Source organism: Strix uralensis, chromosome 6 (genome assembly GCF_047716275.1).
Source record: "Strix uralensis isolate ZFMK-TIS-50842 chromosome 6, bStrUra1, whole genome shotgun sequence".
Taxonomy (NCBI): domain Eukaryota; kingdom Metazoa; phylum Chordata; class Aves; order Strigiformes; family Strigidae; genus Strix; species Strix uralensis.
This window is the reverse complement of record NC_133977.1, coordinates 23682050-23708695: the sequence shown is the minus strand read 5'-3', so window position 1 is coordinate 23708695 and position 26646 is coordinate 23682050. Positions and strand designations below refer to the sequence as shown.

The 26646-nt window shown below is 38.6% G+C and overlaps 1 protein-coding gene and 1 pseudogene across 1 annotated transcript in view; one reads left to right on the top strand and one right to left on the bottom strand.

Moving 5' to 3' along the window:
• The first annotated feature begins 1149 nt into the window (after nucleotides 1–1149).
• LOC141945308 (retinol dehydrogenase 7-like) lies at nucleotides 1150–9940 on the top strand (annotated as a pseudogene).
• Nucleotides 9941–12219: 2279 nt separating this feature from the next.
• Nucleotides 12220–26646, bottom strand: part of LRP2 (LDL receptor related protein 2) — a 127495-nt gene continuing 113068 nt past the window's right edge. Inside the window, exons 69-79 of the mRNA XM_074873296.1 lie at nucleotides 25669–25889; nucleotides 25046–25222; nucleotides 24201–24320; nucleotides 21835–21925; nucleotides 21178–21245; nucleotides 20898–21018; nucleotides 18646–18775; nucleotides 16309–16428; nucleotides 16109–16216; nucleotides 14846–14917; nucleotides 12220–13790 (exon numbers count right to left, since the gene is read on the bottom strand). Of these exons, the coding sequence (XP_074729397.1) occupies nucleotides 13629–13790; nucleotides 14846–14917; nucleotides 16109–16216; nucleotides 16309–16428; nucleotides 18646–18775; nucleotides 20898–21018; nucleotides 21178–21245; nucleotides 21835–21925; nucleotides 24201–24320; nucleotides 25046–25222; nucleotides 25669–25889 (1390 nt within the window). The 3' untranslated portion in view covers nucleotides 12220–13628. The remainder of the gene's footprint in view (nucleotides 13791–14845; nucleotides 14918–16108; nucleotides 16217–16308; nucleotides 16429–18645; nucleotides 18776–20897; nucleotides 21019–21177; nucleotides 21246–21834; nucleotides 21926–24200; nucleotides 24321–25045; nucleotides 25223–25668; nucleotides 25890–26646) is intronic.

Below are 26646 nucleotides of genomic sequence, written 5' to 3'. Positions count from 1 at the left end.
GAGAGAGAAACTGGAGGGCGAAGAGCTGCCCACCAAGCAGAGGATGAACTAACAACTCTGCAGCTCCTGGCAGGGAGCAGCCGGACAGGTGTCACCGGCCCGTCTGGGACGGGCTGCCATTGCCGTGGTCCGCTCAACTGAACGGGCCCAGATCACTTCCAGCTTCATCCTACCACCTTGCTTGGTTTCCCCAGTTGTAATTTCCTTCCCATTCAGTTAGTTTCAAATAATTTTTCATAAAAAGCTTATTCATTCATTCTGCTGTTGGGAACAGTCTTTGCCCAAGTCTCCTCGCTTCCTGCAGCATCCAGCAGCGCACAGGGCTGTGAATAGGGAGTTCTGCTTACATGTTTATGCAATAGCACCCAGAGCTGGATCAGAAGTGCTCAGCAGGCCAGGAACTCTGGGCCAGGGAGCAAGCAAACAAGCAGCCTAGCAGTCATATGTTAGAGTTTTTTCCAATGCAAACTGTAGAGCTTCTGTTTGCACAGTTTGTAGAATTTAAGATTTTATTTGAAAAACATTGCTTAGTTACTCAGGCAGTTTCTAGTATCAAAAAGCTTTCCCTAGACTAGAAAAAAATAATTTAATCCCTGAAAGTTTTCACACACAATGATGCATCTTAAAAGATTAAGTCATATCAATAACAACTCGCTTATATGCAGGAGAAAAGGTGGAGGTCTGAACCAAGCTCTGTTAAATCAGTGGAAAGACTCCTGATGATTTCAAGACAAAGCACAGATCAGTCCTTCCCAGCTAAGTAGATTAGTTCTCCCTAACAAGTCTCAACAGTCCCCCAGGCTCTGTAGATTACTATATACAGCCAGCAATGCTTATACAACATAGGTAGGATAGGCAGGCACGGAGCATATACAGAAGACTAATACCAAGTAAGTCCCTAAGGTAGAAGAATCACAGCACAAGTCATTATCAACAGCAGGGAGAGGGACCATGCTTGTCAGCCAATGTACAGCTATCAGAAAGCACCACCAGATGCAGAATTTACAGTGAGATTTTTGGAAACTATCACCATGCAGGTCTTGGTGCACAAGCTTCTGAGTTTGTCTTGGGCTGTTTCTATGTTCTGACACTGGAAATAACTGGTGAAGGCAACTCGTGAGCACCTGGAGGTATAGACTGAGCTTGCAGATGTCTCCCTAGAATGTGAGTAATGGCACAAAGACAGAACTCACGTCTATTGTTACAGTGAGCAGTACCCATTCTATGAATTTGCAGGGTATCTAAGAGAACAAATTAAGCAGTTGCTTTTGAGTGCACAGGCAAGAGAACATGCAGTCACTTCCTTTCCAGGGTGATTTTAACAACTGTTGCTTATCTACGCACATGCAGGGTCTGAATAAAATGCTAACTCAGAAATGTTCTTCCCAACATCTGGAATCTTTCTCTACTCCTTTAATTTCAGTTACTGGGTCAGTAACCTAAGAGTTTACAGGGTTTTATTTTCCTGGGTCTTTTACCAATGCTGTGGTAAAAATCTGAAGTGCAAGCCATACAAGGAAAGATACAATTATGCAGAGAAATCAGCCCCCATTGTACCAGACTACATTCATCTCCTTGCAAAATGCTGAGCAGGAGAGTTTGAAGATGTATTTCTTTTACAGTGGCATATTAATGAAGATCTTAAGTTATGTCTTGACCACCAAATTGAATTACCACACTGACATTTTTACACAGCATATGAAAAAGCATTCCTTTTCCATGAAACAAAAGTGCAAAGCCCTGCACGTGCAGGAATAGCCCACCTAAGAGTGGGAGATGGGATGTGTTTGTGCCTGCATGTTTGTTCAATTTGTTAACTGAAGACCAGGGGTTTTGTAGCTCTGGCAGGATGACCGATCATTAAAGTTTGTACTTCCTAGACTCTGGAGAGCTGTCAGGTGATCTGTCAGAGTGTTGTCTGATACATCTAAACTTTCCACTGAGTGCTGCATGAGTGCTGTTGCTGAAGAACCTCAGTCTCTAAATTTCCCCTTGGTAGTTCTTCCTCAGCATGCCTGGCAAGTCACTCTAACCCATTGCTGAGCACTGACTTCTGGAGGTTTGCACTGCCAGCGCAGTGGTGAATCAAGGAATCCAAAGCACACCCAGACCCCAAACTTCACCCCAGTCTGAGGTTCTTTGGCTCAACTACCAAAGCAGACTTGCTGTGGGAGAAAAACAGTAACACTCTGCTTCAATACAGTCTAATGTGCTTCAGTTTCTTTTAGTGCAGAGAAGCAGAGGGATGCTGTATTTTGCAGTCATCTAAGGAACTTAAGGGCTCTTGGTGTAGTCATGCTGCTTTTCTCTAAAATCAATTGCTTTTAGAATGGCACTTGTCCAGGCGTAAGAAGCCAAGTGCTATCCCAAGAGTTCTCAATTTGCCAGATAAATATCAAAGTTTTAATGGAAAGTAGAATTTGCCTTTAGCTATTTACTGGCTATATTAGTAATCAGAATTCAATATTTATGAAGATATATCAATACTCTTGAAATATCATGCTGACATTTTCTCTGGAAACACTCTGTCACTCCAGGCAGCTATTTCAAAATCGATATGCCTCTGGAAGACAAGTGGCTTTTTTAGTGCTCCACAATTATCAAACAAGAAATATTTTGCATAACATTGTACATTCACAGAACTAGACAATTTTCTTGGAAGAAAACTTTAACTGAGAGTAGTCCCTTTGATTCTGACCCCAGACTCCTTCCAGCAGCAATATCATCTAGCAGAATAAATACTGGCAGGAGGCTCCAGCAGAGCAAAACCCATGATGCTCAGCACTGCATGTCCATGTGTTATCAAAGGAGGAGCACTGGTACTCGGGGAGAACTAGACGGATAGGGATTACAGGCTGAAGAACACTGGCCCAGGGCTGGTAGTGGAGAGAGGAGCAGTGGAGGCTCCGCATGCAGTGCTGTCTTCTCAGCTGTCGCCCCTTGTTTTACAGCACTTCTGTGCTAATTATTGCTGCCAAAACAAAGGGATTCTCACTAACCAGAGCAGTTCCAGGTGTTTCTCTTACAGGAGCCAAGTAGGCATCCTGGTCAGACACTCCAGGACTTCACAGAGCCAAGTTTCAAATTTAACCTTTCCAGTAGTGCAAGATTACTGCCTGCTGCTTCCTCCCTAAAGCACAGCCAAGGAAGAAAGGTGTGATTTACAGCTCCTGTTTCCAATTAGGTTAATCTTTTCCCTAAATATCTGATTATTTCATTTAATTTTGCATTGGGAAAAAGGTGAATTGAGTCCTAAAATGATATATCACAGCACTAGTTTGCTGAGTGGCTTGCTGACATTTATGGGCATGGGGTTACAAAAGCCTGCTGGTAGCAACTTTTCTCTCTGTGTGTGCCTAGCTCAGCTCTAAATTCTAAATCAGCAGTCAAAGGAAATGTCATTGCCTGGCACATCGTTGCAAATGGACTGGGGGTATCTATGACCGGCTACTGCAGCATCCTGTTTTCAGACTTTATTCTACAGCATGAAAGCCTGAATTAGCCCGAGCTCTTTCACACAGTTTTAATGGCACTTTGTCAGAGCACACTCTGTGAGTCCTCTCAGAAAATAAATGTCACCAACTCAGTGAAACATTACAAAGATGATTCCAAAGTGCACACATTCAGGAACACTGCAATCCTTGACAGACTGAACAGGGACATTCACAGCAAAAAAAGCCAAGTATCTAAGCGAAGTACCTGAACTAGAGGGCCAAATACATCAGCTTCAAAACAGCAGTGAGATGGGCTGCGAAAACAACCACTGCAGCCCAAGAACCAATCTAACACCCCAAAAATTCAGTGGGAGCCTCCCTGTAGATTGTAGTGGAAGTAGAAGAAAACTCTTATCTGTATATATTTACGTAACATTTTAAAATCAGAGAGCGTTAATCAGTAGCTCACAAGTCCATGCTGATGGCTACAGAGGCACCCAACTACATAAAATTAGATCATTAAGTGGCCACTAATGTTGTCACTTGTTATCATTTATCAGCTATGTGACTGGTTTAATTATTTAATGAGAGTCCAACATTCATTCACTATCAGATTCTGAGATTCCTTCCATTCCTACTTGGTGAGGTGACAGCAAAATTTAGAATCAGAATAAATCCAAATCACTCCATGAACTCAGCAAGAACAAGAACACCAGACAGGCTCTAGCAAACAAGGCTTCCTTTAATATTCATGTCTTAAGGTAGCAAGGATGTTGTTACACAAAAATCAGCCAAATGAATACTTAACTTCAGACAGCTATGACTTAGAGAAGAAAGACCCCTTCGTCTTTGAGTTTTAAATCTTCTGGGATTTAAAAATAATCACAAATTCTTTTTTTTTAGTATCACAATTCTTTGAATACAATCACATTTTAAAGGCCAGATATCTACACCTCTACACATATGTAGGTAACTAGAGCCTAGATGAATGCTTAGCACCTGTAAAAATATTTCTCTAACAGGATGTCTGGAAAACGCTTACCAGCCTTCCCATAAATATTGGTTTTAATTATTTTGGTTTAGTTCTTGCACAAACCAAAAATACAAATAGAAAACCAGTAATCAATCATGAAGATTTTAGATATTAAAAAATGTATTTTACATTTATCAAAAATTTTTGTAATAAACAGTATCCTCCCTACCAGAGTTAGGAAATATTGTGTTCCCTCAGTGCTTTTTTTTTTTTTTGAGGGCAACATCTCCATGCATTTCCCCATTTCTTTATGCAAACACACTTCCTACATAATATATTCTACTGTGCTGTGTATCAGTGCTAAACAGGCAATGAGGAAGGAGACAGAAGACTTAGGCACTGCCCCAAAGTCTACCTTGTCTAAGGAGCAGAGAGCAGATCACTCACCATCACACAACACAAATCACACAACAAATTAGTCATCAGACCCACCACTACAGCTCAGGCTTTTCTGGTTGTTCTTGGGGTTACTCTGCTTCTGTGCTACAGACTAGAGGAGCAGCCTGGGTGGTGTCATACAGGCAAAGAGAATCATCCTTCTTCCCAGAGTCCTCCTTCCTCTCTCTAGTATTAGCACAGATAATCACCAATTTCCACAAAAAAAACCCAGGTGCTACCATGAGAACTGATGCAGTCATTCCTTTCAGTCTGACACATCCTGAAAGGACAGGGCTGACTAGAAAGATAGGCCAGCAAAGCTTGAAAACAGTGGAAATCTATTGAAAAAGAAGATAGGGAAGGTTTTTGCCAAGGCATGTATTATTCATTGATCCTGATCACATTGTGCCAAAGCTTCCACCCCTACTCTCCACTAACTTACAATGAGCTGGAAGGGCTGAAACCAGAGACAAAGTCTCTTATGGGAATTCTGTCTGAGGCAGTTTTGGAGTTGGCTGAGTGCATTTGCTTCATCGCACTTCTAGATCATTAACTTACTTGCTTGTAGCTCTCACTTTCAGACTCACTGCACACAGCAGTTTTGGCTTCCGTACTTTTTCTTATCACTTACTGGCTCATCAGAGTCACAGAATGAGAAACCTGAGCGGAAAGCATGTCTTCACAACAAGCTGTAACACCAGACTTGGAAACTCACTGGCTAAATGGCTTGACAAAAGGGGATTCTGTGTCACTGACGCATGTGCCACAGAAAAAGGAGGCCAAGAGCTACGATCCTGCTCCTCACTCTCACTGGAAACAGTGAACCTGAACTTAGCTGACTCCAACAGCATTGCCAGGGCTGTGGTGTTTGTGACCAAAGAGGCAGCTGGCAAGGGTAAGTAGCAAGGTAATTTCCCAGAAAAATTATTCAATATAACCAAATCTGGTCTAGCTACAAATTCTGGTGCCTCTCTGCAGAAGCATTTTTTGTCTTACTGATGAAATGCATTCGCTCTTCAGTTCTGTCATTTCTTAGTTCAGAGAGACTCCTCCAGCATTGCTTTTGGGCTCCCCCTTGCTTTCACCAACAGGGTGCCTAAAAATCTAGTTGCTCAGTCTATTAAAACCAGATCATTCCCAAGTGTGTTTTTCAGATATTTTTTTTTTTTGTACAAAGAATCTCAGTGGGGGGAAGGTGCTAACTGGTACCAGAAAGAGCTTTCTTGACAATAAAACCAGCCCACCCAATTAAAAATGGCTCACGCAGGACTTCGTCAGTCCGCCTCTAGTAAGCAGAAGAGTGTTTTTGCATGGCTGCGTAATTCTGACTTTTGCAATGCACACAACAACAATTGCACTGAATGCAACAGTTAAACACTTCCCATTTCAGCCAGTTTCCTTAGAATTGTTATACAGGTAGCTCTTACTATTGCTATCATACACCTCTGAGCATTTGTCCAAAAGAGGAAGAGTTTTTCCCTGGATACCTATGAGTGGAGTTAAAAAACAAGACTTAAATGATGGTTTTGGCAAAGAGTGATAAAAAGATCTGCATGGTGAATAATATTCAACTGTGACAATACAGGTTTCTTTCTCAGCACCAATAGCTCAGACTAGACATTGTTGAGGGCTGCCAAAGGGGATCACAGCACTGCAACTACCAGCTGTAACACACAGTCATACCAAATATTCAATAAGCTTGTTAATTAATTAACTAGCTAAAACAGCAAAACACCTATCTTCTACCAGTAGGACTTTCTCCTCAAAGCTCGTAAAACACATTGTGAGGGTTCCAGACCATTCATGGATGCAGAGATTGAAGGCAAGGGCAACATAATTATTAGCACTTACCTCCTCCAGCAGGCCCCTGCTTCCAGCTTGTGAAAAGCCGCACGCTCTTGGCCAGGGTAACCACTGCTAATGCTGTCACCTCAGTCTGAGAAACTTTATAGAGGCTGAGTGCTGGACTTTCAGCCTCTACCTTCAGGTGCAGGCTGTCCTCAGCAAACTCTTGAAAGTGTCACTATTTATCTAAAGTTCCTCAAGTAGTTTATAAGGTAGTAAATCAGTATTATCAATACACAGGGTTAAGCTAATATTTTTAGAAGCATTGACTAATTCCACACGTGTGGTTCAGACCTTTAGACCGCAACCCAGAAAAATCAGTGTCTCCACTTTTATATAGACTATCTGATTTTCACAAGAATGTAAATGCATACCAGGAGCCCACATACTTGAGCAGATCTGAATAATAAAGCCCTGTGTGGTGGCCCATATTTCCAACTGAAATAGTTTTCCTTTAACACTTTACCCATGCTCTTCTAGAGTCATTGCCTAAGGCCTTCAGCAAATTTTGCCAGGTGTGCAGAGTAGATCATACAAGGAAACCCCAGACAACTGCATTCATCTCACTGAAGTTTTTGCAGACTGTGTACTTGGTTCCCAATGCTACATATGAAACTCTAGGGCAAGGTATTGTCACATACTGAAATAATTGATTTTGTAATCCTCTTAGGGATTTTTGGCTTGGTGAGCAATGCTGAAGGAACAATACCTGTAGCACCCACTGACTGGCTGAGAATTGAAGACTTCCACTCAGTGATGGATGTTAGTCACTGGGATTGATCAAAATCACGCTCAAGCTTCTGCCACTTCTGAGGAAAGCTAAGGGAAGAGTAGTCAATCTAATTAATGACAAAAGCTTCATGGCTTTTGTAGGGGGTGGCTACAGACTGTCCAAATGGGGCATGGAAGCTTTCTCTGACACCTTACAGTGAGTAGCTAGAAATACATGCATGTATCCAAGAACAGATTCCAGATGTGCTGAGGAAGGGTGACTGCCCCTCTCATTTTCTCTCTGGAAATCTTGCCTAAAGGGGGAAAGGAAAATAAGAGGCTGGATTTCAATTGCCAGTACTATGAAAAGACCCACAAGGAAACTGCACTGGGAAAAATATTCATATCCTGGACAAACGGCTACCATGAAGCTTTCAGGAACGTGAATCCACTGCGTACATGAAAGTAAATCAACAGTATAGCCTGGTCAGACTCCCAGAGTTTCCTGGGCAGGTTGTACCTCATACTTGCCCATTTACAACCCGTTTTATTTTGCTCTAATGCTCCAGAACAATCTGAGCTGGGTGATTCCAGGCAGCAACCACATTACCAGAGATACTCATAACTTCACAAAATTAAGCTGAGCACCCTTCACTGTGTTGTAATGCCTTGAGAAGGCTAAGGCCTAGCCCAGCAAGTCAGGTCTTCACAAGGACTAGGAAAGTTGTTTGCAAACCATTATGAATGCTTATATAAAGTATATGCCCCAAGGAAATATAATAAAAACTAATGGTTAATGTACACATGGTCCATTTCTTTGCATACTTTGGAATGTAGCTGCCTGGGTCTCTTGAGCTATCCAGAAGGACAAAGAGGCCATTTTCATCCCAAAGGAGTTGCATTGTAACTCAAAATTACACCAAGGGAACCACACTACCAGAAAACACACTTACCTTTATTGCACTAACATTTAATCACTTAACCATAGCCATTTAACCATACGATGGAGAATAAAGTTGTAATCTGATTGAAAATTTTTGCTCACTTTTACTTTTTCCCAGGAACTTTAATAATCTGTTCCTGCTGGAAGTTGAAATGATGCAACACTATTTGAAATAGTCAAAAGTTTTAATTTGATAATACATGGCTAAGATGCAGTTGGTTGTTGCATCCTTTGCATCAGTCCAACATAAACCACACAGAAAACTGTGAATCTGCCTGACACTGCTTTTCTTTTTCCTCAGAGTTAATTGCCTGCTGTGCTTTTACAGGACAGGTACACTACTATGAAGCTAATTTGAATATCTCAAAATTATTCTGACATTCAAAGATCAGAATCAAAGTCTCAAATATTATGTCACAGACTTCCAACTTACTCATGTTTAACAGTTATGCCATCATTGGGGGCATCAGGTATGGTTACTGTGGTTTTTTTCTTCTAGGATAGAGGTACAGCATTTTGGAGTGAAAGTAAGCATTGTCGAGCATGATTTCCTTAATGCAGGAGTACTTAATTCAGATGTCATCGAGAAATATCTCTTAAGACTTTGGAAGAGACTGACTCCTCAGATCAGGGACTCCTAGGGAGAAAAATACTTTCTTGAATGTAAGTGGAAAAAGGACTGTATGAAAGCTCAATGTATATAAAAACCTGAAGTAAGTGAGGCTGTAAAGACAACAGAGCCAGGCTCTTTTCAGTGGTGCCCAGGGACAGGACTCAAGGCAATGGGCACACACTGAAATACAGGATATTCCTGCTGAACATCAGGAAACATATTTTTACTGTGAGGGTGACTAAGCATTGGCACAGGTTGCCCAGGGAGGTTGTGAAGTCTCCATCCTTGGAGATATTCATGCACTGTCTGGACATGGCCCTGGGCAACCTGGTCTAGGTGACCCAGCTGGAGAAGGGGGGGTTGGACCAGAGGTCCCTTCTACCTCAACCAATCTGTGATTCTGTGAACATTTGCTGGACTTCATTAACGTTCATTAAGAGGCCATTGCTGACTGTTCTGGACTATGTGTATGTTAGGTGAGGCCTGTGCTATTAGTTCTCATATGAGATTGATGAGGGCTCAGAATATGGGCCAGGGAGGTTTCTGTTTACCGGGCTTTTGGGTGTTCTGCAGCCTTTCTGGTCTCCACTCTGCTGTAGCTATACTGCTCTCAGTACTTGCAACACTAGTTTAAAGCAAGCCTGAAGCTGTAGACAAACCTTTGGGTATAAAGAATCCTTTCACAGATAATGTTGTAAGTAAATTATTTCAGGTTTATTTTCTTCATTGCAGATATAAAAGCTCAAAGATCATCAGTGAAAAGCCTGTGTGACACTGATATTTCTAAGGTCATAAAATGCATGGAACATGCCCTGATAGCAAAGTACCCCAGGACACGATACAGAGCTGGATGGGATGCAAAGTTCTTTCGGCTGTTTCTCTCCTATGCCCCAAGCTGTTTATCTGACATGCAGCTGTGTATGACGTTCCCAGCTCCAGCAGCTAGTGGGAGATCAGTTCCTGGAGTTTTAATTAACATTTAATATTAAACCAGTATCAGGTTTGTAGAAATAAATATTAATTCTGTCAAAACCAGATGTCCTCCTCTTTACCAGTTACTAGACTGCTTAAACTCCTTTCAGAAGACACTTTTTCCACCCCCTACCCCCCACCCCTCCTTACCTGGAATTTCTCAGTTTGCAGATAGGCTTGTAAATCCAGCATGGTTTTGAAGGTCATTTCGTATGCTCACAAATGATACCTCTATAGGATCTGCATTCATAACATATTCAGCTACAAAGCCAGTTAATACTACTCACCCAATAAAAAAATTTTAAATAAGAAAAATAAAATCACTAAAAGAAACAGTTTTACAAGTAGACTTCATCAACATATAGGCTTCTAGTGAACTTGTAATAAAACAATGGCCTTTCAGAACATGTATCTTACACATGCACCTTACAGAATGTATTTAGTCATCTATTCCATGGGCAGTTTGCTCATGGTCAACATTCAGGAGTTGCTAAACTTCACGAGCTTCTGAACACAAGACATGAAATCAATGCAACATACCTGAAAAATTATAACTTGAAAAATTATATAATTATAAACAAATTATATTTGACCACATCTAATCACCTGACTATTCAACTGTGTAGAGAAAAAACACAAGCTATTTTACAAATACGCAATTACAGGGAAAATCAAAACCACATTGTACTTTGTTATTATGCAAACAGAGCATCCCAACTTACATTTTAACTTTCTTCTTAATATTAGTATAGTTTATGAAGAAAATATTAAAAATAATATGCATTCACATTTCTTTCATTCTCAGTGTGCTTTGCAAGTTAAAAGGATGATTACTTCACTCATCAGATGAAACAGGTCATTAGCATATGCTACAGCAAATTAGTTCGACTGTGCAAAAAGTGTGTTCAGAATGGCAAAGTGTTAGCTGAGGTTACTGTGCCTCTTGTACACTATTTCTATCTGTTAAGCTGTTGGCCAGAGGCTCACAAACTGGTGTTCCTAGCAATATTAAAACTGAAGGGGTAAAGGTTTTACTTGCTAAAGAGCTGTGCTGGTGATTAATCATTAATGTGCTTAAAAAAATACCATGTGCAGGTCAGAACTCCAAATGTAAGAAAAGGAGTTTCAACACTCTGTGTGTGTGAGAGGGGGCATGTATGAGTGTTTGTACATGAGTAAGAAAGAGACAGAATGTGTTTAGTAACCTTTAAGTATTTCATTGAGGTTCTATTCTCTGGAAAATGGCTTCAAGAATAAATTTATTTTAACCCATCTCATGATAAATACCTGCAGAGGAATAGTTCTCCCTATCTGGCCTGGCAGCTGTGAAGAGAATGTACATGAAAAAACTTAATGGTATAATGTATCAGCCCTATAGTGGCAGATTATAGAGATGTGCCGAAATCTCTAAAAATCAGCCTTCTCTGAAACAGAATGAGTCCAGAATTCAACAATCCAAGCAGGGACTGTCCTCATAAGGGAAAAAGAGTACAAGTGAAAAACTAAGGAGTAGAATCTAAAGCTTCTGTTGAACAAAGTACCAAAAATTAAATTTTACATACTCAGAAAGGTACATTGTGGTATGCTACTGAGAGGAAGAGGCCTGGTTGAAGCTTAGAAATCCTTCACCATAAGGTAAGTTAAACAATCCCAGGGATGGTTTTTTTCCACATCTGAACAGTTAAAATTATTATAGGGGTGAAAAAAAAAGAAGTATCTCATAGGCAGCTGACATATTAGCAGTTTACTCCAAAACTGGTTCCAAATCTTTCTGTTGACAAAGACTATTCACAAAACCGATGCTACTTTTTCTTGTGGTATGCAACTGGAGGCGAGTCTTGTGGAAATATTAGTCCTGCCTTCTCTAAAACATGTTGTGAACTCTTTCCTTAAGAACAGTAACCTGCCTTTAAAAGAAATCCTTTCTCATAGCCTTACAGATGTGTATGCTGTGTCCCAGATTCTAAGGAATTTTCTACATTAAAGCACTCATATATGAAAGTTCACTAAACTAAGGTTTTAATCGCTTATGCTCATACTACCTTGATACTCAGTCTCTTACAATCAATAATAAGAGTTTCCTGTTTCAAGGGCCAGTTTAAAGTGTGTAATGGGGCAGTTTTCACATTTACAGTGATACAATGGCAGTGCTATTATATCAAGAACTTTAGAAAGTTGTGTGAAGCAGTAAGCACTATTCTCATTTGACTTTATCTAAAGCAGTTGTTTTCATCTCAGAGTGCACTGAAGCCTCCACAACTGCAAAAAGTACATAGAGCCTTGACACAAATTATGGAATAAGGATGTGATAAAATAATACATTTATTAGATTTATTCAGCAGCATCATCTTCCAGTTGTCTTTTCTAATCAAAGTACGTTACAAAGTAATTATAAGCATTCTAATTAGAAATAGTATACATTTTGAGAACTCAGATATAAAACAATCAAATAGCAGAAGTCTCAGTGATTATAACTCTAGGAATCTTTAAATTATCTGAGTAGCTAGCCAGGAATGCTGAATAACATGTTCCTGCAGTGGTACTCAGTTTCCTCAAATGGTTCATGTTGTGGAAACTACCTTGGCTAATTAATAGAAAAGCTAATAAGATATACAGTATATTCTGATGGAAGGTTATAGAAATAACCAGATAACTACAAAGACTGCATTAGTAGAAATTGTTTCCCTTTCTATTAATGTCCACCTCAGGAAATAAATAGTCAATAAAATTAAATTTTCACATTAAAAAACCTGAATAATTTCTTAAATGAACCAATATCTTCCATATTTCACTGTTTGGAAATAAGCTGTTATAGAAATCTAGCTACTTCATTTAATAGTACAAATTATTTCCAGAGACTCCAGCCAAGAACACAGCTATTCCATTGATGAGCAAGAGAAAATCTCATTAAATTAAGTACTCATGGCACTAAAATCTAAATACATCAGATCTTTTTAAGAACACTATTAATGGAATAGTGTTAATTGGAACCTAGTGGAAAAGTATGTGTCTTATGGATTGAGAGGAAATTACTTTATCTCAGGCAGTTACAATATTGTAAGAACAACATTTTGCACCAGTTACTATTCAGCATAATGATGTCGCATTCACTCTTCCATCTTTTGTTTAACACAAGATAGACACCCATTTTTACATACAGTAGTATATAAAATAGGTGATAAAGATGCCCAATGCACCAACAGAAGTTTTAAAAGGTGCTGTTATAAATATATACTCTCAAGATCCTGTAAATCAGTAATGTTCCTATATTCGCCTTATTTGGTTCTTTTTTTCGTTTAAGCATTTATATACTGAATTTGTTCCTAAAGAAACAACCAATTCCATACAGATTCCTACTAGTAACATCACCAAACAAGATAATCTTTCAAAAATTTACAAATGTACAATATATTTATAACATTACTTTCAGACAGCTTCAGTGCAAAGATATACATATAGTACATCACGATAATTGTTCATAAAAATAGAAATTGGCATTTGTCAAAAAACAAGGCATAGTTTCAACATACATCTCTAGCCACTGACTAAGAGAGGCATAGTTTCAACATACATCTCCAGCCACTGACTAAGATATGTACGTATTTTTATAAAGCATTTGAATGTGAACCTTACTCTTCTGTTTATAAAAAATATATGTGCAAATGGATGTGTCTAATTTTCCCTAAATCAGTTACCTAGTTATACCACAGAGTCCTCTTTAACAAGATTGGCGGTGTCTTTAAATGTATCCTCTGTTGCTGTATAAGCTAATGGTTGGTCTCTCTTCAGAGTAATCTTGGGAGGCAGTGAAGGAGAAGGGGTAGGGACATTTTCTGTGTCCTGTTGCTGTTCTTTTTCCATCTGAAACAATAATCATAAAATCCAAGTTTACATTCTAATGTACAAAACACCCAACCTTAACTTTCAGAAATGTTAAATAAATTCAAGTGTCATGGTATAAGTTATTTCTGCAAATCACCAGCTGTAACAAAATTAAATACTAACTTCACCTGATATGGTACAGCTGAGTACACTACTACAAACTTACTCCACACATTGGCACTTCTATTGTAATTCTTCATGTGAGGAGTAGATTGATATGTCTATATACACATATATGAATGTAGATAGCATTGGCACTACTACTGTTTGTAAATAGTTACATTCATTAGTGTTGGGGAAATGAACCTCTGCCCTCCTGAACTCTCTCTCACCTTGTTCAAGCATTAGAAACCTAAATTCTTCACAAAAGGCAGCTAATATCAGGTTAAGTCAGTTAGACCACCTGGAAATTTTAAACTGTAAGATGAAAAGGGCTGGAATTACTGGCTCAAGTTAGCAGAACTCTAAACTTTCATACCCAAGCCAGGGGAGAATTCCTCCAGCACACATACTACCCGCCGGCACACCATCTTAAAAGAACTGTCTCATCCAGCTATATGGATGAGAAAAATAGGGCTGGTATAGAAACAGGGCTGCAGTACATAGAGCTATTGAATTTCTGTGCAGTGCTGAAGCCAAGACTAAGAGGGCAGAAATAGACACTTCACTTCTAGTGCAGTACAATAGCCTCCCACTTGCACTGGGTCCCTGAGCTGTTCCAGAATGCACCAGCAAGCTGAAACCAGCACCTGAGATCCAGAGCAGGAGTGGGCTGCAGTGCTTTTGCTGGGAAAGCAGAGATGTGGGCAATGCAGCTGTGCTGCCGAAGCTGGATGCCTGCTGAACACCTCATTCTGCACAAGACTTTATAACTTTTCTCAAAACCATTTCAGTCCTACCTTGACCTGGGCTGGAATTTCTTTGCTGCTTCACTTAGCAGCAGAACCTACCCATAATCTTTATCATATGAAAGCAAGAACAAAGTCCAGCAGTACATTAGCTGAAAAATAGAATTATACAATATTAAGCAATACCTCCGCATATATTGGGTTTTCAAAATTAGTGTTTTGTTTCATTTTTCTCTTGAAGAAACTCCACTTTGATTCCTGAAACATAAAGATTAATAGAACTTTACACGTTTTTTTCACAACTTCTCTGGAAACTAACATCACTGTTGGATTTCATTTGCACCTTCCTTACTGCTAGATAACCAGTTATGGTTCTTTTACGCAAAGCAGTATTCCATGAGGCTAGGCCAGAAGGCAATAAAAGTGACTACATTAATTCACAGAAGCCTATCATTCCAGACAAATAGGTCAAAGAGGAAAACACTGTCTTGAAAACACCACAGGAGAAATTACTAAGGGACACGAAACTACAACAGGTTGACAGAGCTGTCATTTCAAAGCTTATCAGAGGCACTTTTTAGTGCAAAATGTGTGCAAATAGTCCTGTAAACAAGTCACCATCAGCTCATTCAGATGGATTTTAAGACATAAAAATGTATCTTCCATGAATCATGAATAATCTAGATGAGGTAATACTTCGATCTTGATTGTTAAAATGCCCTGCAAGAACACATAGAACAAATGTGTCTTAAATGTCCTTGCTAGCATTTTTAAATATGGATAAAATTACAAATAAATGTGAAAAAATGATGACAGTACATTGACTAAATGTCTTATTTCAATTTTCCATACCAAAACCCCTCGGTTTTTCACTGTTTTAAACCAAACTGTAATTTTTCTTGGGTTTTATTTTCATACTGGGGGGGGAGGGGGGGGGAGGAAAAAACACACAGTCTGCTCCTTCTATCAAGGTATAATTCATTAGGGGTTTACACATAATTGTTAAAAGCCCAAAGTAAAGCCTTAGTTCTAATGATTTCTGCTGGGGAGCAATGACAATTTACAGCAGTTATATTATAATGTTCAGACTAGTATCTGCCCTCAAAATGAAGCACAATAAATAATGAAAGGAAACTCTCTGTTCCAATGTATTCACTTCAAAGTAACTGGGTGGGCCAGGAAGAAGAGGGGGTTTAATCCAAATAGATCTTTACTGTGTGCCCTGGGCAATTCTGTGCTTGCGCTGCTTTTCTCTTATCAAACTGTTCCTGAGCAGCTCTTGTAAATCTTGTAAATATGGTCCAGTTAGTTGGACTTGATGCAGACTGTATGCCAGCTCCATGGCATTAAAGAGAATTGAGACTAAATTACAGCTTCCCTAACAATTCAATTTCTCCGCTTTGGAGCAGAAAACAAACAAGGCAACCTTAGAGCATTTCTGTGTCCTACCTGAGGTGCATCTGTACTCTGAGGGGTTTCCTTCAGACTAGCAGATATCACAGAGGCATACACAGGATTTTCAAAATTTTCATTTTCCTCACTACCAGCTGCTGCTACCTGTAGAAGATGGACAATCAATGTTCTTCAAAGAAGAAAAGAAGGTCTTAAAGGAAAATGAAAGGTGAAAGTCAAGCCTAAGTTTCTCTTACACGTGTTGGCTGAATTACTGTAGCTGCACTGGCTGTGCTGGCTCCACCATCTCTGGTTGCATACATTGGATTTTCAAATGTGATTGGCTGTTTCCCTGACTCCACTGCAAAGTTTTCATTCTATGAAGGAAAAAAAACCAAACCAACAATTGCAGTGCAATACACAACTCCAGACTCCTAGCAATAAATTAATAGTTCAATTCATCATCTCAGGAACAATGCATGTTTACTCCCACATAGGCTTTGACAAAATCTGTTAAAATTATAATGTTAGTTTACTGTCCATTATTTTACTCCCTGACTTAGCAGCCTGGACCACCTATTGTTTCAATATTACCCCATTTTCTAGCTGGACAAAAAAAACCCACATTTCAATAACTGACTCAAAGTATTTTATGATGAGGAAAGATGACTCTCACAAATCACACCTTCAACACGGAAGAGTTATCAAAGAAAGCATAATCCCAAAATAAATATTTCATTTTAGAGATTTCAAAATGACATACAAATTAATAAGATCTCTGTGACATATAAGAGAATGGGGTTCATTCATTTTGTCCCAGCAGGGAGATTGCTATATTTTTTAACACAAAGCAGTAAGTGCATTCCCTTAGTTATAACACAAGTTATGTCAGAAATAAAATGTTTCACAGTTTTTAGCGTATCCCTCATAAATCATTATTTTGCCCATACATGAAGACCACTATGTGGATAGCAGCTGCTTCACACATATTGTGCCAATACCTGACATACAGCTACAGTGCTCACAGCAGGTGGGCAAAGGTGCTGAGTTAAGTATTTCTTAATAAAATATCTAGTCCCACGTAAGGATAGCCACCCAGGGCTAGCCAGCTAAGCACCAACAGGTACAAGGGTAATGAAAGCAAATCCCCACCCAGACTCACTTGTCCTGCTCCTTGTCACAGGCCCATCACAAGAATAGTGAGAAATAACAGGGGAATAGTACATCAGATAGTTCTTTAAACCTGCCTCATTTCTACAAACCACTGCTTCATGCCATAAGGATTCACGCTTTGTACTATCAGAGTATAGCTCTTTACCACACAGTGAACTCTTGTCAGCTCCCTCAAATTGGCCTAGCTTGACTAAGAACAGCCACACTGAAAAATGTCCCTCTAACATCTACTCATTCATATGTGATGTTAAAATTTTAGGAGGTACATCCCACAGTTCTTCGCTGCCATAAACCAAACCCTTTGAATTCTTTCCCAGTGAACTATGCAATTTTTTATTTATAACTCTGAATACACAGGGAGACTTAACATCACTTAATTAGAAATAGCCTGTATCCAGACCTGTTATTAGCAATGTAAAAACTGCATCAGTTGGAGCTCAGTATGTCAATATTAGGCCAGAAAATGGAAAGTACCGTAAAGTTTTTCATGCACAAAAAAGATTTGACGTAATATTCAAGCCTAAAGCTATTTCCTCAGTATTTACTGAAATGTTCATATGGTTCTTTCATTACACAAGCTGCCTAATTTCAACAAAGGGTGTGTTTCTTCATCTAGAAAATGGTCATATACATATATTATGAGCTTATCTTCACTAGCTGTTTCATTTCATATTAATTTGCTGTCAGTTAAGTCTGTAATTTACCTTTAGCTTTGAAAGTTTGGAGAGTTTCCAGCACGGACTTTGCAGCAAGTGCTTATTATTCAAATATACCTGTGATCTGTTTCCTATAAGTAAAATCTTTTGTACATTGTACTTCTTGTGATAAACAGGAATATTTTTCCCATGGAAAAACTATACAGTATAGGAAAGACAAGAATGCACTCTCAGATGTGCATAACAAAACATGAATGAAGCAGAGTTACACTTTATGATGTCCCCAAAACTATTAACCATGATTTGTTTGAACTTGCTAAAGTAAGAAACTGTCCCATTTATAATTTGTTGTGCAAAGTAGTGTATCCTGTGGCTAGGCCTGAGTTTTACCTTTGAAGTTTCTAACATACAGTCTAGATTTGAAAACCACACATTTTAACCTGTTCTATGGAACACTAAGGCCCTCAGAAAATTCCTTGTTACAATATTTTAATTTGCCTATTCATTCCCCTTATATTCCATGAATATGCTGAAATAGGAAAAGGAGAAATTGACTTAATTTCTACCATATAAATCTTGAGAAAGGTCACATTATTTTGAAGAACAGCCTACATTTGTCCTTGCCTTCAATTTACAAAAATCTATTTCAGGAAATCATCACTGTTCACTTCTTTTTCTAGAACACATTTATCATAGACTTCTATCTGCTGAAAATTATATTAAAAGAACACAATTTTAAAAAATTATTTCAGAACTAAACTTTACCATTTGCATTGCTCTGTCTATAGCAGAGTCTCCTCCAAAGCCAGAGACTCCTATGTCCATATTCACATCTGTTCCAGATCGGAAAGTTACCCCATTGCCATTTTCAGTAGATTTTACAAGACTGCTTAAACTAAGAAAAACAAACAAACAAACAAACAAACAGATTATACAAGAAGAGATCTTACAACACAGATTTTTTCTAGTAGTTCTTCTAAGCATAGTTATCACTTGGAATTTTTGCTGGCTATAAGCAAGCTATCAAGGGCACCAGAAGTAGTACTCCTGCATTAGTTCAACAGTTTTTTTAACCCAAGTTAGCCCATTCAGAATGATTTTAGCTATCTTTATGTGTGCCCATGTTGACATCAAATGAACTCAATGAATTACAATTTCCACAAATTTACCTACGTTTTGACTACCCTTCAGTGTTGATTTACAGACAAATACACAAGTCTGCTCAGTTATTCAAATTAATTGAAACTGATTTTAAAAGAATGCTGATGAAGTAGCATAAAAATTTGTGGATAATTCCAACACCACCTATACTAAAGATGGTTGTGCATGCAAATCATGAAGATACCTATAGGATACTGTTTTCATATAAGCAATTGTTCAATCCGCATATATAACCACAAGTTCACATCAGATTTGCATAAAAAATACTGGAAATGGGCTGAAAGAACACTGTCAGGCTCAAAATAATAGGAGCAGTGAAAGACAGTAGGGAGTAGCCAAATACAGGACCTTCCACACAGAAATCTGAGCATGCAACTCCCCAGAAACATGCAACTACAAATCGACTGTAGAGTTAACCTTTGAGTTCATTTTTTCAAATTTGCTTAACTTGAAGGAAGACAAAAGCAATGAAATAATCTTTCCATTTGTGTGTCCTCATTGGAGCTGGCTTGTGCTAAAACTCTTGCCTACAGCTGGTACGTTATGCACAGACTTTATCAGTTGGCCCTATAGGCATCAGCTGATTCAATTTAAAAAATGTCAATCTTAGCTATGATTCCTGTGCATGGACAAGTCCCATGTTAAGGGCAACAGCCAAGCTACAGCTTGAGTTAACTCTGCAGTAAAGGTACGAGTTAACAGTTGAAAGAGGGATTAAGCAATAGCAGCACTAAGGCATGTTCATGGCATAAATGAAAACTGTGAATCAAGCCTCACAGACAAGAAAACCTGACATCTCCATTTCACATGGCCTCATAATTCGTATCAGAAGGATTGTTGAACAGTAAAGTTCGAGTCAGTACATTAAAGATTCTACTTGTTCACTATCTGATGATGCAGAAATTTTCCATTCAAGAAAGCAAGAAACAGGGAATTTCAGTGAGCAGCTTGGAGATCTCTTACAAACTCTTTGTCTTGCAGGATTGATCTGCACAAAAATTTTGCTCCAATGTCACTACATCAAGTCATTAATAAATTTAATTAGTTCAGTGTAATCCTCCAATGAGGAAGCAGTTATAGCTACATCCACATTACTGATTACAGTTATTTAACTACATTGATTTAAGAGCTACAGCTGTGAAATTGGTGCAAAGACTATGAAGATGCAGCTTTATGCCTTTAAAAACATATAATTTGTTTAAAGCTAAAAAAATTTCAAAGCATCATATTCTGGCATCTTTTTAAAAAAATAATTTAAAATAATTACAAATATTTTTTCTTTATCTTCCTTTGATTTAAATCATCAAATATTTTTGAATGATATTTCACAAAGCTGGTTTTCACCGGGCAGTGTGACTGTCAGGAGAGCAGGAACCTACAAAAAGCCCAAATTTCTCAGGCACTTGAAACAGAAGTTCACTATACATGCCCCGTATTATTTTTAAACAGATGAATACAGTGTGGCAGATATGCTCAGCCTTTCAATGTTAAAAATATCTCTTTGCCAGAATCATCTTCTGACAAGTTTTATAAAAACATATGTACCATGGTCTTTTGTATCTTTTTGAACTGAATATCCAGTTCTAGATCTGGGAAACAGTCTTCTATATTACTCATCACTTAAAAGCTAACTTAGAATGCAGAAGAGTTTTACAATAGTCCTATGTTACAAAATAATGATCAGCTATGATATTGCTTGGAATCAAAAATCCACTGGAATTGCTGCAACACTGGACTTCTCATATTCCAACAGAATGGCCATATGGCAAGCAAACTGGGTTTCTCAGAAAGAGTTAGGAACAAACATACATTTTCAGCACACAAACATTCAAGCTATGAAACCCTTTGAAACATACCTTGGTAGTTTGGGAAGTGTTGGTAAAAGGGAGCCTGTTCGCCTGTAGTTAAAAAAGCCTCCAGCTGCTAGCACTCCAATTATTATGATTAGTATGACTGTCAGCAACACTGCTACTGCTGCTATCAAAGACAGAAGAATAAGCAAACATTCAAGCAAGCATAATTCAGCGTAAAAAAGAGCCTAGAGAATTATAAGCTTGACCCTGAACAGGTATCATAGTGAGGTATTATATAGTCTGTAGCTCAAAATATCAAGTGTAATATATACTTGAAGCTTACTTGTTCCAGGAGGCACTCCCTTTGACAATCCTATTTCACAATAATTCCCAGTGTATCCATAAGAACACCTGTAAATATAAGAAGGACAGCTAACTCAATGGCTTTTATTAAGTCTACGATCTCAGCACTATTTTTATATTCTGTAATGTTCATCTACATGCCATAAATTTTACCTCCATGCTCAGTAATTATATGTTTCACTTACTGTAAATGTAGTATGTCTGCTATCTTCACAGAATTAAAATGGAAATAAAAAATGCTGAGTCAGAAAACTAGTCACTGAAGTAAAAATATTTGGTTTCAGCAGAGCATCGGTGGCACCTACTGGCTGTTCCAAGCTACATTTACTGAGCATTACTTCATTGTTACAATTTTTTGGTATAGCCTTTCACTGGAATCTTCAGAGGTTTGCATTTCTGGGTTTTTTGTTGGTTTGTTGTTTGGTTGGGGTTTTTTCTTCCCAAACTGATGTCTTTGCATTGCTTATTTGCTGATATTTTTATGCATATATGAGTTTTCCTGTGATTGTTACAAATATGCTACTGCAGATGTATGACATCTGAAGCTTTTCCAACACATTTCAAAGAGTTTAATTGTTTTGTGAAACTAAATCAGCACGATCTGACTCAGGACTACCCTAACAACATCCTGACTTACTTGCATTTCGGAAGACCGCTTTCATCTATATAGCATGTTCCTCCATACATGCACCTGCATGCTGGTGGCATTGTGGGAGGGGATTCAATAGCTGCAAAATTCAAAAGCAACATACGTGTTATCAAGACGTCTTCAACAAAAGAAATACCACCACAGAGCATTTTATTTATCTCCACAGAACTTGCATATGCAAACTCACAGGCTACTTTTCAGAAGCTTTGCTTTTAACAGCACATGCATTTGTTGCTCTTACATTTATTTCTCTGACAAATGAGCTTAAAACATGTTTTCAAAAAATAACAACTTATTCAGTAAAAGTAGGCATAGATAACAAAAGCTGTATGTCCCATCACTTTCTTTTGCCCGTGCAATGCAGCCCACCACCACTCTTCAAACCTCTCCATTAGAAAGCAGCAATACTTTATTTCCTTTGCTCAGACTCTTCCATCCAGTTGCTGGGCCAAACTGTGATGCATTTACTTATGAAGAAAAGCAGTGGATGGAAATGCACATACAGGAGGGCCCTCTAAAGTCTCATACATCCTGACAGTGAGAACGAGAGAGAAACCCAAATTCCTCAGAGCTTTCTGTCAGTACACAGCACAGACTGATGGCTTGGCACCAAGTAGCTCAGAAGCCTTCATCATGCCAGTGTCTCAGCTGTACACCAGGAGCCCTGAGGTGCCCAAGTGGCAGTGCTGCCTGAGCTGGACCAAACACAGAGATATAAAGGTTCTGATGTTATTCAAATGCTGAGTCAAATGAAAAAAAAAAAAAAAAAAAAAAAGGGAAAAAAGTGAAACTATGTACTAGTCTACTAGCCTTCAGTAAGAGCTCACAATATGCTGTCAGAAAAGTGTAGTTCACATAGGAAAAGCTCTGGATCTTAGACATTATTATAGGCTATAAATTAAGGATTAACTTTGACAGTCTGTCTTACACTGATAAGTTAGATTGTAATACTTTTGTCATCAAATTTTTATCAGCCAGAGGTAGAGGAAGTCTGTTGCTACAATGTTTCTTACAGATAAAACTCCCTTCAAGAAAATGGGATACAAAAAGGGGAAATGCAGAGGTCTTACAGGCTGTGTTTCTCAGTAGCTGCAATATGGGGAAAGGACCAAATAAACCAAATGTATATACAAAAGCTATGTGAGTTATGGCAGTCACAGTTCAATGGCTAAAAAATTTGTTTGAAGTCAAGATAAAAACCGAAGTTCAAAAATTGAGACAGTACTGTATATCCTATTTGCTGTCTCCTCTTTTTCCTCAAAATAAGGTCAAGCACAGTCTTCTTAATTCCTGAACATTTTATGTAAATCAGTTTCAACAAAGAATAACAAATGCAGTGTCCTCAGAGCAATCAACAGCAAATAGCAAATGCAATCGATGGTGCTACTGATCCCAAATTTAAACACGTATTGCACACTTCCATTCACTATTACATCATATCACTAGCTTCTTTTTCTGCAGCTCACACCAGGTGGCAATAGGAAGGAGCATTAACAATTATTAACAAAATGTACTGTTGAGGTAAGACAGTGTAAAAAATTAAGACATTTTCTCTTTTAATGCAAAAATAAAAGCATTCAGAGAAAATTAACCACAGAAAAGATGCCTGACAATGTTATAAAGCATAATTTATAAGAGATATGTTTCAAGGACAACTACAAGGACATCTGGCTACCACCCACATCACTGTAAGCTAAGAATGCAGACTCTCAGCTAGAGAAATAGAAATTCTGCAGTGGTATGCTCTTTTTCTCAGGAAAGGCTGAGCAATTCTGTTTTATCGGTGCTCCTGGAAGCACTATGGGGGCTCCACTGCAATGCAACAACAAAGCACTAAATTCTAGTGCTTAAAAGGCTTTCCAGCAGATGATAATTATCTAGAAGTTATCTCTGTTCACACTGTGAGTTCAGTAAGCTTTGTTTCAAGTTTCTATTGTATTCTATTATACTGATCAAACAACACCTTGCACAGAATTGTAAACAATTGTTACCATAATTTGTAAGAAACTCTCTAGTTCTGAAATCAATGCCTTTGAAAAAAGTTAAAATAAAATTTTTTAGAATTTTCAAAACAAAAATCAGAAACTGTGACCAACTTTGCAGGTGGGTCTGGACTGGTTGGAGTGATATATCTATATCCATTTTATAAATGACATGCAAAGAGATTAAATGAAATGCACAAGGTGACAACAAATCAGTGATGGCTGATAATAAAAGCCAGATGTCCTGCCTTACCAACATCATCTATGATATCAGTTAGCTCATCCCTCCATATTTCTAATTCAGTAATGTATTGGCATTCTTAAAGAAAAGCTTCCTTTGCTTTCTGTTTCCAGTTTGACAAATTATTCTACCTGCATCACACACTGTGCTGCTGCCTTCTATGAATCGAGCTCCTTGAGGACAAGTGCAGGTGTACCCTCCTGGTCTCAGCAAGCAGAGGTGGCTGCAAACATCTTTACAAGGATTGGGCACTGAAAAAAAAGTGGTAAAGGCAGTTGAATAAGCAATGCAGCACATTCCTGAGGGTAAGGCAGGACAGTTCCATTGTCAGTAGTGTACCTCAGCGATATTGCACACCCAAAATCTAAACAAGTCTAGATCCACTTTTTAAAACAAGTGATGGCCAAATACCATATTTATATCAAAACCTTCTCTCTGCCTTTTCTTACATTCTTAAAGAAGAGACCATAGCTGTTGGGACCCAGCATAGCACCAAGAAGAAACTGAACATCTCCAAGCAACATGAAGCTTGCTGATTCTGAAAGCTGAAACACCTTTAAAAAGGGATATGCTGGATGTTTCTCTGGACATCCTCCTCTGTGATTACTGTGGATGTGTCATAACTGAAATATCCCCCTTGCAGGCAGTATTAAATGGCCAGCGCTTGCTTTGTTACCAAGATAAATTCGTATTGTGACTGCCACTTCTATGACAGCTCCATGATGGAGGGGAAGAGAAAGGACAGGGTCATAACTTAGAACTAAGAGACTCTAAAGAGCAGTGTGTGGTATTCCGTTGTTGTTTTCACTTTGGGTGTACAGAAAATACTTACCAGCCTCTGTTCCAATTTTTCAGAAATTAATATTATCACATACTGATAGATGCATTATCAGAAGATTACCAAGATCTTTGAAGACATCAATACCAATTTTAATCTCATAGCAAGGAATGGCTCACCAGGATGCTGATTACCTACCTGACTGATTGTATCTGTGCTGATGATAGATGCGCACTTGAGTAAGCCACGGATTTACAGTCAGCACTTTCACTTTTTCTCCACTTCCAAATTTATCTTTCTTCCAGACCTCTCCTCGTTCTTTAGCTATCCAATATAAATGGCCTTCAAAGACATCAAGGCTGTATGGACTGCCTACTTCTCAAAGGAACCAGACAATAGACTGTCAGCAAGCAAATCTCTAGCAGGGGCAATAAAACTACTGTTCTCCTTCAGCTTAAATATATCATCTAATCCTTTCATTTTAAGACATTTGCAGCTATATATATACACATCCTCATGTGACTGACCCACTTCATGTTACAGTACCTGCAGACTGCTTAATAATATACGTAAAAAAACAAGAATCCAGTTTCCCACATTGTCCCCTATTTCGGTCATGTAAATTACCATCAGGGAATCTAGTTACCAGGCATAATGAGCTCTGAACCTGGTGTGCCATTTATCCCTGTATAAAGGAGGAGAAAAGACTACCAAGATTTACTCTTTGAAAAGCTCCTGAATCTAGCCCCACTTGTGAAGCCCAAGTGCTTGTTAGCATACATGTTGGTTACTATTATATTAATTCCACAGTAAGTTCTTACCTCCATGTAATACTATGGTTCTGTCTGTCCCATCAGGTCTCATGGATTCAATAATATTTTCTTTAGAATCACTCCAATAGATCCTATCATTGTTCAAATAATCAATAGAAAGACCTGTTGGCCAGCCAAGGTCTTCAGAGACCAGAGTTTGTCTTTGTTGTCCATCCATCCAGGCACATTCAATCTTTGGCTGCCTTCCCCAGTCAGTCCAATACATGAGACTGAAAGGACAGAACCAGAATTTAATATGGTTCAGAATTTGGTCACCATGATTATCCTTTGGAGTTTCATGGAACATAAAGCTGTTCAGCAACCTATGCTTTGCAGATGTGATCAGGAAAGTCACAGAGAGTTCCCTGAAAGCTTTCAAGTACAGAAGACAAATACCAAAAGAAGAATGTTTGGTTGCATCTTGTGTCCTGATTTGGAGAGTGTGGTTTTAATGACAGTTTCTCATTCTCAGTGGAAGAAAAATGACTGTGAACACTGAACACCCATCAGTCACAATAAAGCTGCAGAGCCCAGGTGACTTCAGGGAGCTGTGCTGCTTTACTCCAGCTGAGAGAAACACATATTGCAATATATGGTGATCCATCACATAATATAAGATGTAGCAAGCACAGCTGTTGAATGTACCAGTGCATTTACATTGCTTTCCACTGTGAAGGACGCTATGTCTGTATTGCTTGGAACCGGTAAAGAGACATTCCCATCACTTTCTCTATTTCAATAGTAACAGAGAAATTCAGTAGGCACACAGTACTCTGTGTGTAGACAGGAGAAGGAGATTTTATTTGACCTACCTGATGTTGTCACCTATGCAAGCACCCATATGAAATCTAATCCTAAAATACTTTCCCATGTACACAAATTTCCTAATATTAGTAAAGGGAAACTTCAGAAAGCAGTCCCTAAGTCTTTCCTGTAAAGTTTACCATTGCAGTGGTTTTTGGTACTGAATAGCATTCAGAATAATTC